At 34.0% G+C, this 14,016-nt stretch overlaps 1 protein-coding gene across 2 annotated transcripts; it reads right to left on the bottom strand.

The window, feature by feature from the left end:
* Window positions 1-596: 596 nt before the first annotated feature.
* Window positions 597-7,205, bottom strand: LOC132615842 (agamous-like MADS-box protein AGL66). 2 transcript variants are annotated; one of them, XM_060330439.1, is made up of 11 exons: window positions 6,949-7,205; window positions 6,786-6,839; window positions 6,660-6,678; window positions 6,211-6,284; window positions 3,535-3,634; window positions 2,997-3,088; window positions 2,319-2,481; window positions 2,159-2,224; window positions 1,601-1,674; window positions 1,108-1,306; window positions 597-992 (listed from the first exon to the last, which is right to left on the bottom strand). In XM_060330439.1, the coding sequence occupies exons 1-11, from the start codon at window positions 7,128-7,130 to the stop codon at window positions 870-872; spliced, it is 1,146 nt and encodes a 381-aa protein (XP_060186422.1). In that variant the 5' UTR covers window positions 7,131-7,205; the 3' UTR covers window positions 597-869. The 2 variants fall into 2 exon arrangements, with proteins under 2 accessions (XP_060186422.1, XP_060186423.1); XM_060330440.1 differs by lacking the exon at window positions 6,786-6,839.
* Between the last annotated feature and the right edge of the window lie 6,811 nt (window positions 7,206-14,016).

The raw sequence follows: 14,016 nt of genomic DNA on the forward strand, positions 1-14,016 counted from the left end.
AGCCACATAATTTTCCAAACCACAGAGCTTGATTGGGCTATAATTTTTTATGAAAATATCAGAAGCAATTTTTTTCCTTCCACCAGCATGAGGAGGATAGTACTGATTCCTATGGCTATCCCTAAACGTTGGTCGGAGATGTGGGTTGAGAAGTGCCAAGAAGCTCCATTACTCTTCTGTAATGAATGTGGACGTTGGTTGCTTGCCTCTTCGGATGCTTTCCCAATACATGTAGAAATGGTGTGGGCACATTGTTATACATATACGTTATTTATGCATGCTGATATAAATCATATACATTATTTATACTTTATTTATACAATGTGTGTATATATATATAATATGTATGTAATGCATAATAGTGCTTGTATACATTATATATATACATTATCTATACAGTGAATATATAATGTACAAGAATGTATAAGGATGTATATGTAATGTATAATAGTGTATAAAAGTCATGTTATATAGATCTTAAAAAATTAAAAATAGAAAAATGAAGAGGATTCTATGGTAGCTCAGGAAGAAGGTAAAAAACAACATTAAAATATATTTGGCTTCATGAAATTTAATATAAACATATGTTGGATATTCTAAATGTAAAAATTTATTAGGTTGTCCTCATTGTAAGTGTTGTTTGGACAATACATATCGATAGGTATCTCAAAAATTTATTTTCTGACATTGATAGGCCCACTTTGTTATTCACTTTATCATATATAGGCCACACTACGTACATTTAGATCTCTTGTAATAAAAGAAAATAGAAAAACTAAAACATTAGGAGTCTGTTGTGTTTATTTATCCTTATTTAAATGGACCACAAATATAAATGAAGATTGAAAAGATTATTGGTCATTGGTTGATCAATCCAAATTTCTGAAGTCTTCCACACTGAAAATCTCATTGAGAAAATCATCATCCCATTCCCACGAATCATTGTCATGTGTTTTTTCAACGAAATATTCATTGTTTCCCATGGTATTTTCCTGATGTAACAAAACATTTAAATGAGTATTTGTCGGACTAATATAAGAAATAAATGAATTCGTAATAATGAGGTTAATTAACTCAATAATAATAAGAATGGTGCCTTGAGCTAACCTTCATGTAATAGTTACTTCCATTAACATTAGGAACTCTTGCATCACTCTGAACTGAAGAATGATCATTATGTTGAATGATGTGATTGTTGTTGTTATGATTCAAGTTCATACTCCAATTTGAATGGGCATACTCCAACTCAAATTGGGAGAGATTATTTGATTGTGTACCCATAGTGGAGAGTGGACCGGAGACAGGCCTGAGTTAGCAAAACGAAAGCATAATTAGAATTCATATATTGTAAAACAAGAACAAAACCAACATAAACAGAGACAAATAAATGTATTTCCTCTAGCTCATTTTCTATGACATTATTACTCTTTGAATTATTTTTTTAATAATCATTTGACTTAATATTGAGTTTAGATGATTTGACCATTATTATTCTGATATCACCATTCTTTTATAAACAGATGAAGTACTATCTTGCGAACAACAATTAAATGTATGAATGTACTTGTCAGGTTGTGGAATCAAGTTTATCAAAAGAAACCTTGTAGAATTGCAAAGATTGTGCCAGAAGTCCATGATAGAGCTGCCAATACTTTCACCAAAAGTCACTTGTGTCTGCAAAATGGCTTAATTAGTTTAGACCTAAGGTGTGTTCAGTGTGCAGGAAAATGCTTCCCATGAAAAAGATTTTCTTGAAAAGTTTTGAGAAAATAAATGGGCTTCTTAATTATTTTCTTGTATTCGGTACGTAAGCAAAAGATATTATCCTAAAAATATTTGTATATAATCTAGAAAAATACTATGGGGTGGGTGGTGGGCTGAAATTATGGGAGTGGGGGTGTTGACGGTGGGGTGGGTCTTTGGTGAGGAGGAGACAATCAATACGGAATGCAGAGCTGGTTTTCCCCTTCCATTAGGGAAGTCATTTTTCTAATTTTTAAGGAACTTGTTTTTTAAAAAAAAAAAAAATCAAAATTTTGTCCTACAGAACATGAGAAAATTGAAAAACATTTTTCAGAAACTATTTCCTCCATATTGAACACACCCTTAATGACAAAGGCAAAATTAACAAGGTATAATATGCCCAAGAATATTGTACCTCTGATTGCTCAAATGCTTGTGTTGGATTCTGTTGGACATCTACTACCATGTTTTGTTGCTCGCTCTATTGTTCAGAAAAGTATAATATGTAAGTTAAAGAAGATGTCTTGTTCTCTTTAAGGAAATCTTAATTACTGCATTTTAAAGAAAAGTATTACCTGCATTGAGATATAAGATAGGTTTTGGATTGGAGATAATGATATATTCTCACACTGTGAAGAACTTGCATAGGGAGTGTTATATGCATAATTGATAGAACTGCCTGATACTCTTTTTCCTTTGTCTATCCAATCTTGAAACATGCTCCCTTGAATACTTGTACTGCAGGAATAACGGCAGTAGAAACAAAAATTATAATAATATTAGTATAGACAAAAGAGTGATAACTATATACACGTGAGACTTCTTCCATTACATATTTCAATTTTGCAAAAATTTCAATCACCTGGACTCTTTAGAATATAAATATACACATACTAATAATGAGGATGCAGATGAAGGATTGCCTCCATCTTAAATCAAACACGCGTTATATAATTTTTAATAGTCGATTTTAACTACTTAAGACAAGATCTTACAAATTTTTTTTTTATCAAAAACCGAATTAGAACAGAACCACTATAGAGTGCAATTCTTTATCATTTTACAAGATGTGAATAATACTTCAAATATTTGTGTTATAAGTATTTTAATTTTTTTAATCAATGTTGAAAGGTAAAGATTTATTTTCGATTGGAAAATGAGTAGTTATGATGTTTATTTAAAGAAAAACTATGTGAACCTAAAAGGGAAAATGAGAGGAAATTTTCTTAAAAAATAAAATGTGAAAAGATGACCTGTATGGATTAATCGACGTATCAAGCTCCTGAGGAGTTGTTTGTTGTGCATCCAAGTGAACATCCATCTTGCCTTGCTTCTCCAATCCCATCTGATCAAAATTCATTTTATTTGACATATCATTAATCAGAATTTTATTTACAAAAGAGTTGATTTCACGAATATTGCATATATTAATTTGGTCATGAAAGAAAGGTTTTATCCCTAGCTTAAGGTCTCTATCAAGCACTCTTTTAAAACGGCCTCAAAACCGAGCAAAGAATTCACATTGAGCTAATTATAACTATAACTCATCTGCTTATAATATGCCAACCAAGACCCAGATTTGCTCCTCAATTAGATAGTGAGTAGCAACAAAGGATAGGGTTTAAAGTTTAGGGTTTTCACTTCCACGTCATTCCAGCTCATCGAAGCAATGAAGGATTGTCGTCTCACCCGCTTGTCTGACTTATGACATCATTGCTTGCTTCTCAATCAAAGTGACTTCATAACCAAATATGTTAATTAAATAAGTAAAATGGTAAAAGTAATACAAACTTTTCTAGCCATGACTTTTTGCAAAGATTGTTGCAAGTTCCTCTCACACCAATTGAGTTGATGAAGAGAAGTCTCTTGGTCTGCTCTTGGTTCGTAATCCCTGCAAGAAATTTAACAAAAAAATTAATGTTTATTGTATAAATTAAATATAAATAGAATGGAACCAATGATGTCATGAGAAGAACTACTATAAAGGAAGACACTTGTGATATTAAATCAAATTACCTTATGTTAGCATCCAAAATCTGTAATTCCAATGTACTCTTCTTGATTTGTAGCTCGAAATTCTTCATCAAAGAATTTTAAGTTTAACTAACTTTATCAACTTTCCTCATTGACTCTAGAATATTTAACATTTCGTGTAGACTATTATAGTGTCTACTTCAATGTCTCACTTAATTAACACCCTATTAATTAGAATAGTAAAGATAGATTTAAAAAAAAAAACTTATCTTTGGAAAAAGTCAAAACAATTTGAACAAAAACACTAATATTTTGGATCAGACTCAGTATCTTATTAGGAATCTCAAATAAATTTAGCATTTGAGTTTGAATCTTTTTTATTATTGAAGCCTAACTCTTTCAGACCCATAGTGATAGAGATAAGACAGAAATTAAAGTTGTGCCCACCTCGACCCTGCAGAAATTAAGGCAGCAGCAATAGGTTGAAACATCCAAAGGCAGCGATATATGGATCATGAGAGAGTTTAATTCATTAGTGAGAGCCAATTTCACTTTATACAAATAACTCAAGTTATGTAGGATCTAACATTGTGATAAATCAAATTGGTGCAACACCTATATACTCTTGTAAATTAAGAGTTCTTTTTCTTTCTGGAGACAGTATACGATGGGGAATATGTTACTATAAGAGGGTGATAAAAGAAGTTCTTAATACTATCGTTTAGCGTAAAATTCAATTCACACGTGTTCATAAAATATTTTCTGATTTTTCCTTCTTCATTTAAAAGTACTTTTCTTTTCCTTTTAGATTTTAATATCTGTCAATAAATATCAACTATATTATTTTGTTTTAACGATATTCATGATTAAAGCTAATGGAAGGTATAAATGATTATAAGTCAAAGTTTAATGTTATCAGAATACTTAAAAGTTTTGAAAGGACTTATGTGACACTATCCTAAAGTATAAGGGCTAGTTTGTATTTTTCTCAAGTCAAAATAGATTTTTTTTTTCGTGCTTTGGATTTCATAACTTTTTGGTCTGAAATAGTTATTATAATGAAGTTTTGGATAGAGATTCTTTTATTATAAATAAATCCGATATGGGAGAGTATTAATTAACTATTTGGTATGAGACAAAGCACTTATGAGATCAGTGTTTATTTAAAAGTCAAAATTAGTTAAAAGTCATAAGTTGGTCAGTCCTATCAATTTATAGGTTCTCATCTTAGAAGCACTTCTAATTTGACCAAATATTTACTCTTTTGTCCCTAATATCTTTTCTAATTCCAGAAATACTCTATCCAAAATAGAACTCCTAAATATCTCTCTATTCATTTTCGTTTTCATTATTCTCCTTATATTATACTAATACTTTTTAATATACAATTTTTTTAAAACTTGAGGATATATTAGTCATTTTGATAGAAAATTTTCTTATAAACATTTATTTTTATATCAATTTCAATATTTCAACCCAAACAGTAGGTACTTATTTATAAATCAATTTTAGTATAAAAAATTATGATTTAAAACATAACACGTATTAACTACTTTCAATCAGCTAACCCAAATGAACTCATAATGTTTGTATACTATGTTATAACACTCATTGTTCTTTTTTTTAAAACTATCTGATACATGTCGTCCGCTAGCCACTGACTAATTAAAAATTGTCTTGGATGGGCCGATTAAAGGAGTAAAGTGTGCCTACCATGAAGTTTTCAAGAGCTGAAATTCGAGACCTCTGATTATAAGTGGAGAATGCTAATCATCCCACCACATAGTTGTAAAATTAGAAGGGCGGAGGGGGATTTGTAAAAAAATTACATTGTATAAGATCAATTTTTTTTATGAGTAGTAGCTGATGGACCCTTAATAAAAATCATACCTCCTCCAATGCCACCACACCCCTTGGTACTGGGTGCATTACTTCACTCATTTTGAACTTATTAATTCTAATTCTTAAATACGAGTATTTATATAAATTATTAGATGATTTAATTGCATATGGAAAGCTAATGATGCTTATAATAACTTCGTTTTTTTTTTTTGCGCGGATTGCCCTTCATTTGGGGTGGTCTTTAATTTTTACCCTTCAAATTGGTGGTCTTTAAGTATTGCCCCTCGCCTAACACCCTGAGGTTGTGGGTTCGAACTCCAGCTCAATAAAAAAAAATCGCAAGGCAGAATTTTCGCGAGGCAGAGGTTGCAAAATTCTGCCTATTTGAGCCTTAAGGCAGAATTTAAAGACCACCTTTTTAGGGGTAAAAATTAAAGATCACCTCCAGCGAAGGGCAATCCTGCAAATTGCCCTATAATAATCCTCTCTGAGCAAAACAGATCTTGGGCCAACACGGCCATAAGTTTTGCTATTCAAATAATAATGATTGTGACAGGAACAAATCTACAGAGTGAATAAAATATAAATAATGAGAGACAATAAATTAATTATAGAAAAAAAATGAGGGAGAGAATGAAAAGAGATACAAACTGCTTATCAAGAAAGTGTAGCTTGCTAACATCTCCGTTGATGTGGTTCAATTGCCCCAGTTTTTCCATCTTTTTCTTCATTTATATTCCAAAAAAATAACGAAATGAATAAGTACTTGCTTGGCAAAATTGATCCCCGTAATTAAATTTTATTAGAACTCTTTATCAATTATGCACATTTTGACTTTTTTCGCCTTTCAAAAGTCAAACTTATTGTCTTTAACCAATTAAAACTAGTTAAAAATCATTTAATATTTCGTAATTGTGAGGATTCCATTTCCATAGAATTTTCAGGGTCTTTGAATTATTAATTTGAATTTCAAACTTTAGTTCATTTAGTATTCATTTTCAAATTAGCCAAATTGATTCACAATAATGGAAAGAAGAGACATAATTTAAGAAGAAAAAAATCCTGCAAATACATCTATATGTAATAGAGTAAAGGAATACCTGAGTATCGGCTATGTGACTGATCCCAACCAAAAAAAAAAAAAAAACTCATAAGTTAATACAATAAGTTACTAGTAGCTAAATAAAAGAATTCAATTCAAGAAAATTTAGGAGAAGTCGATGTACGTCAATCTCCTCTCAACCGAAAGATTTATATAGAGCTGAAGCATATCTTCAATACTACAAAGGTAAAATTATAAAAATAAATATCAAACTAATCGTTTAATAGATTAATAATTAACATAACTAAATGTTCGTCCAAATTTTGTCAAAATCTTAAATGTGATACCTTTTTTTACTACAGAATATACTGATTCGACCAGACGGTGAAAACGCGACAAACAGTACGTCAACGTCACAACAAACAGCAATCTCTTCCGCCTTCTTCATTAAATTACTACGTCTTTTGGAAAATGTGATTTGACGTTTCGTTGTCTCTTCTATTTTCTTCATCTCAATCTTTCTACCCATTTTTGTTATGTGAAGAGAAGGGTATAGTGAGGCTCTTCTCTCCCTTGGAATAAATAGTAGACTGTTGCGTGAAGTGTACACACACTGCAATGACCAAAACAGACTCAAGGAGCTAATTTATAAGGTCTAAAAGCTATTGGGGTCAAACATGAAATAAATAAAAAGTTGGTCAATCTCATCCAAACACAGTCGTGGTGAAGCCACTCAACCTTTTATTAAATGCTAGATTATCATCATGAATTTGTCATATAGAGATTATTACATTTAAGTATGGAATTTATCAAAGTTATTATTTCCTCCTATCCATATTAGATGATGTTTCTAGTTTGGCTGCACTACTTAAGAAAATTACTTACCCCTAGAAAGTAGCAACTGTTTTCACTAAATTACCCTTAATTAAATTTTACCAATTTAATATGATTTCTTAGTTAGATGAAAATTCATTTCTCTAAATAAGGTATATTTAGAAAAAAAAATTAAAATCTTCTTGATTATGTAAAAACAGCTATTTATTTTGAACTAAATATAAAAGCTAAAAACACCAAATAATCTGAATCGGATAGAGTATTGTAATTCTTGGAAAAAATCTGAGTGATAAGGATTTTATTGACCCCATTAATGCATTAGATTACGCTTACATTTACGTACATCAACTGCCCATATCCCATCTACCTTTTGTCCTTTTTTTTTTTTTTTTTTAATTTAACCTTTTTGTTTAAAAAAAAAAAAAGGTAGACCTATAATTGTATTCATTTTCTAATTCGGATGAATGCCAATAGAGTGTAATCATACAAAAACAGTTCATTAAATGATATATAAGAAATATTACATTGAAGGTTTAGGTATATTTATATTGTTTGAGATTTGTGAAAATATTATATTAAGTTTTTAATATTATTTAGGAGATTCAAATAAAATATAAACTCAAATTTAGATGTTTACATTTCTTAGGAGGTGTAGAATTTTTTACTTAGAATAACAGATTCTTGTACATGTATAGATGGACTAATGGTAATGAAAACAAACATTTTCCTTTGATTTTTCAATGGTATCAGAGCCAAAAAAAATTCTTGAATTTTGAATCATGAATTTTTTCACTAACATGAGTGGAAAAGGTGGTACTGAAAAAGGTTCAATGTTGATAGCAACTACAAAGACTTACCGTAAGGCTCTAAATATTTCTACATCTATTTGTAATTGTACATGAAAATATGTTTTTGTCACTACCCAAATACCCATTCGTGTCGTGAAGGCTCTCAACCCAACCCTTAGGCAAAACTCCAAACCATACAAGTCAATATAATCATAAGTAAATGCAGAAATAAAGTCAAAACAACCCAAAGTACTTAATTCTTAATAATACATAGATAGAAAATAAGTTTAAGTCTTAAACACTCCCCAAAATTTGGAAGTCACAAGAACAGAGCCACAAATACGAATACAACTTTGAGTAATACATAAATACTATATGAAGTACTAAAAGATAGAAAGTAAAGACAGGAAGGACTTTGGTGCATGGAACCATCAGCGGCTCACCCTAACTCCAAGAAGTGCGCTCCAAGGAACTACGAACCTCGATCAACTATGGTATCCGGATCCGAACCTGCATACTAAAGGTGCAACAAGTATATAGTGAGTATGACAAGCACGTGTACCTAGCAACATCATTGGCCAACCCTAAATATATTGATGACGAGGGTTGGTACTTCCGATACTCCAGTTCTTGCTTTGTTAGTTTCAAGGTTCACAGGTTATAAGCATTCAACAAACAAGGAAGGTAGGTACACTCGATTAGCTCATATAGTCTGTTTCTTTCCAAGTATAGCCGTAAAGATTCAGTCTTTTTGACAGTTAAGGTAAGTATAATTGTAAAGATCCCACTTTTGTATTAGTTATGACAAGTACAAGCATAAAGATCTGTATTTGTATCCTTTAAGCACATATGGCGTAAAATCAAGGCAACCATGTATAAATGATATGCGATAAAAAGGAATGCAGGAAAATACAAGTTAATAATATGCAATGCAATGGCCATATGTACCCGTATATACACGCTCTTGTAGTAGGTTTCACGTGACCCGTGGGGGACTCTTGAGGTACATATACCCGCCTGGTATACCAGATCTCCCAAATCATATTATGTCTCAGCCATTTTGGCTATAATATCATCATCACTCCATCCATGTACCATATCCAATATCCTGCCTCTCGGGCCCGTTTCTCGTATTTCATCAATCCAATGTCATCAATATCATGAAAATGCATACACCATGCAAACGCACAATAGCAAGTGTGTATGTCCTTTCCATAGTTTAGACGAGATGTGGAGTGATGAATGCAAACCAAATCATAATTCTCAATTATTCGATCAATAGTGGCCATCATACCTAAATAAATAGCAATTACCAACCTAAAAGGATTTATCCACCTTTCCTCATGGCCCAAAGGCTAAACACACAATTTTTACCACATTTGTAAAGACCCGTTTGGTCGTTATTACATCTCCGACACTTTTGACCCTTTTCTGAGCTTGATTAGCTCACTTTTGACTCCAGGGGACAGTTGAGATGTTTCCCAAGGTGTTTAAATTTTATTCGCGTGACTTTTTGTGAATATAGGGCTTAAATAAAAAAATAGTTGACTCAAAGTTGACTTTTGAGTAAACGGATCTTTTTCGGAAATTCATCGATTCTGAGAGCTCCAGATGGTCATTTAGAACTTGTGTGTATATTTGGTTTGGTTCCTAATGCACTCGGGTGCATTTTGGGACTTGGGTTTGGTGAGTTAGTTTTGAGGTATTGGGGGTTGACTCAGTCAACGAGACCTCCAATGGGAATTTTGAGGCCACAAGTGCATTCGTAGCATATTTTTATGTATATCTGCATATTTGGTTTGTGCTTGGGAGGTTCCGGGATGGTTCCGAGGGTCGATTTCAAGTTTGGAAGACACTAGAAAAATCTGGTGTCTAGTGACCGCTTTAGCGCCAAAGCGGTAGCGCGGAAGTGTGCGCGAAAACACGGCCGAACCACTGAAGCAGTACCACCAAAGCGCTGGCCAAACTGCCAAAGTGGTAGCGTTAAAGCGCTGGCCTGCCCGCAGAAGTGGCCGATGAACCAGATTTTCTTTTTAAAAGGCCCTAAGTCTTTCATTCATTACTCACTCCGAAATTGAGCTTTTGGGAGCATGTGAAGGCATTTCTTGGGGGAGAATCATTGTGGTAAGTTCTTCCATCTTCATTACCATTCCTTATTCCATTAATCATCATAGGAAAATCTATAAAATGTGCTAGTTTCTTTAAGAACTTGTGGATTAAAAGTGAGTTTTTATGAATTCTTCTTTCTAGGATTTTTAATGATGAAATTTACTGGGTTATGCTAGATTATGATATATCTAAGGTTGTTAATCAAATATCTTCCTTTATTAATGTGAGGCTCTTAAATTTAAGAGTTAGGGTTTATACCCAAAATGGGGGTTCTGCTTGGATTTCGAAATTTGATGAGTCCTTGAGTTAATTTAGCAATTAGTTGATGGGTTTTGATCACCTAGTGCTTAATTGGATAATTTACCCTTGAATTTCCCGTTTTGCCCTTGTGAGTCTCGTTTTCCCAAATTCTAGGATTGGTTTTGACCCAATTTGAATGATAGCAATATGGATATCAATATTCATGATTTCTAATTTAGATTTCGAATATGCCTAGATTTCTTTGATCTTGAGGATCAGCGGAGTGGGAAGGCGAAAGAGTGATTGTCAGTGTTTGTTGTTCAGTTATCCAGGTAGGTTATGGCTTACCACTTAGTGATATTTCGTGTAGCGAAGCATATATTTAGATGATATTGTCGGAGAAAGCATGTAAACCTTCGGGTATGATGTTGGGTTGGATATTGTCTTAGGTTGGGTCTTGTTGCGTGATTGGGGCTAGCCACCCTGTTGTGTTGTGACTTGATTGTTCTATTGTGTTAACTTGATGCCACGTGTTATTAGTAGATATTGGAATCTGTTGTTCCATCTTGATTGTGATATTGATTAGATTATTGATATTGACACATGCATTGCAGGCATTCTCATCAATTCATGATACACTATTGATACCTTGATGATACTTGACGAAACACTATGATGAGCTGGGCTCGACTTTTACTTGAGTGACGTGAGAGTTCGATATCCGATGTTCATTCCGGAATCGTGGATTCCCCAGGGTGGTGCCAGTAAGAACCCCCCGTGGGAAAATATCCAGGGTCTCATCTGTCTGTTGGGCAAAGATCCGGGACGAGTGAACTTAGACTTCGCGAGTCACCCTGGGTTGTGCTGACGAGATGTCGATATTTTTGTCCGGAGTACATGTGTACACAACATTACACAATATTGCATTGCATTCATACACTATTTCATCGCATTGCACCATGGCTTATATTGAGATGATTTGGTGTTTCACTTGTGATGTTGGTTTTGGATTGGACATATTGAGACTTGGCACATTTGGGTTAAGATGCTCTACTTAGGCGATGACGTGTACTTGGCTTCAATTAAGTTTGACTTATACTTGTCGATTTACCTGCTTATCTTGCTTTATTGTCTGAATTATGTTAGCTATACTTAGTCGGCCTATGATACCTACCAGTACCGTTATTTGTACTGACCTATGCTTGCTGTATTCTTTTATGGATGTAGAGTATTAGACAGGTTCCACTCTTTTCCCTCGTGGTTGATTAATGAGGCTGCTATAGAGTCATTCCAGGGTGAGCACGATGACGGCCGTTGCCCGGATGTTCTTTCCTTTACTTACTTGTCTTACTCTTATTTCGAGACAATTGTATTATGAGACTTTATCATCCTTCAGACTCGTAGTATTTAGTTAGTGCTCTTGTATGAATTAGACCAGATCTACGGGGTTGTATTTAGTATTTCCACACTTTATCTTATATGGATAATTTAAGACTTATTCTATATTTATTTCTTCCGCCTTTACTTAAATTGGTTATATTAGGATAAGGGTTCGCCTATCGCGGTGGGAATGATAAGTGCCCGCACGTCCTAGTAAAATGGGTCGTGACATCATTTCATAATTATTTCGGGTTTTATTTACCTGTACAAATACACCGGTACCTGCACAGGTACTTTTCATCTCATGATTATGGGACCCCAAATTTCCCGTTACCCTTATTTAGATAAATCAACACATAACACTACATAAAGGGTCTAGCAAGTCTGGACTTGCCTGAATACGAAGCCGAAGATTCACTCCGCGGCCTTTCCTTTCCTTTGAGCTTCCAAAAGATCCCAATCTGTTCAATTACGATATCTATATCAGAATACGAATCTAATGATACCCATAAAGCCATATACGGAATTTGGGCCCAAAATGTCAACCAAAACCTCCTCCCAAACCCCCGAAGCTCAAAATGGTAATTTATCGTGAAATCAGGGTCAACCTAGTCAAATTAGTACTCTACGAGGTCATATGAACCCAACAATGCCCATATTGCTATGTTTTAGTCCAAATCCCAAAATTGAACCCAAAAAGGTAACTGCGGGTCCACAAGGGCAAAACTGGAAGTTAAGTCTAAAATCATCTTACTCATAGTCTAGATAGTCAATATCCTAAGAACCGTGAATTTCTAATCTCAATTGATCCTTCGATTCCACAAATCTCATCAAAACCCATTTCCATGGAAACCCTCAATTTACTACTTAAGAATCATGATTAGAATCATAAATAAATGAAAGAAATCATTAATAATCACTTAAATAAAGGTTTAGAACTTATCCCAATGAAGAAACTTGCAAATAGCACTAATCCGAGCTTTATAACTTCTAAAATGGGTTTAGGAAGGTGAAACATGAAATGGGGGGTTTTTATTCTGTCCAGGCATATTTTGTTCTTCGCGAATGCAAATACAACCCAGATTCGGCCTGACACATTGCGATCGCGATGGGAAAAACCAACATGGCCCCGACCCTATTCCTTCTTCATGAACGCGAGCCCTTGCTCGCTAATGTAAGATTTCTATGCTAACAAGGAAACCAGCAACAGCTAGAAACCAAATATTCTTGGTTTTCCAGAATTTTGGTCAAATACCTGAAACTTATTCGGAATCCCCCAGACACAAACAAAATATGCATTTCTATTAAAAAACTCGCTCATGCACTCGGATTTCCCAAATGAGGTCATCTTGACCCGGTATTGACCAAGGTCAAGCCCAAAACATCAAAAACTCAACTTTCTAACCAATGACCCCAATCACACCTGAACGCCTCGGTACTCAAACTAAAGGCTCGACTAAGTAAAAAATCACATTCTGGATCTAGCGGAATTAATGAAACATTAAAAATGACGCATTTACCCTCGATGTTGACTTTGGTCAAACATTTCCATTTCCTTCGCTTAGAAAACTCAAATTCCTCTAAAATCAAACTAAAACTGGCCCGGATGCCTCGAGAATCATGCCTCTCATCCCCGTAATTCGTTCCAGCCCGATTTCGTCAAAATTCATTGAGAATTTGAGAAAATTCAAAAATATGAAAGTTGTATCCCTTTGAAATACCTTTTCAAAAATATATTGTGGACTAGTATGTGGCCGCAAACTGAGTTTGAGGTGCAGCATATTGGCCAAAAAATTGCCATTTTGGCTGAGTCTACTGCCCAGCACCACCCCCATGTTGTGGAGGGAGTATGCGGCCGCATATTGAGTATGTGGTGCCGCATACTCCCTGCAACACAGGGCGATGGGGCGGTTTTCAGCCGTTTTTAAGTTCCAAAAGATCCCATTTTTCACATTCACTTTCCACACATCTCTCCCCACATAATTAGAGAGTTCTTGAAGGTTCTCCAACATTCCAAAACCTTTCACACCATTAAACGAGAAGATCAAATATCAAAAACTCCAA

Source organism: Lycium barbarum, chromosome 10 (assembly GCF_019175385.1).
Source record: "Lycium barbarum isolate Lr01 chromosome 10, ASM1917538v2, whole genome shotgun sequence".
NCBI classification, from domain to species: Eukaryota; Viridiplantae; Streptophyta; class Magnoliopsida; order Solanales; family Solanaceae; genus Lycium; species Lycium barbarum.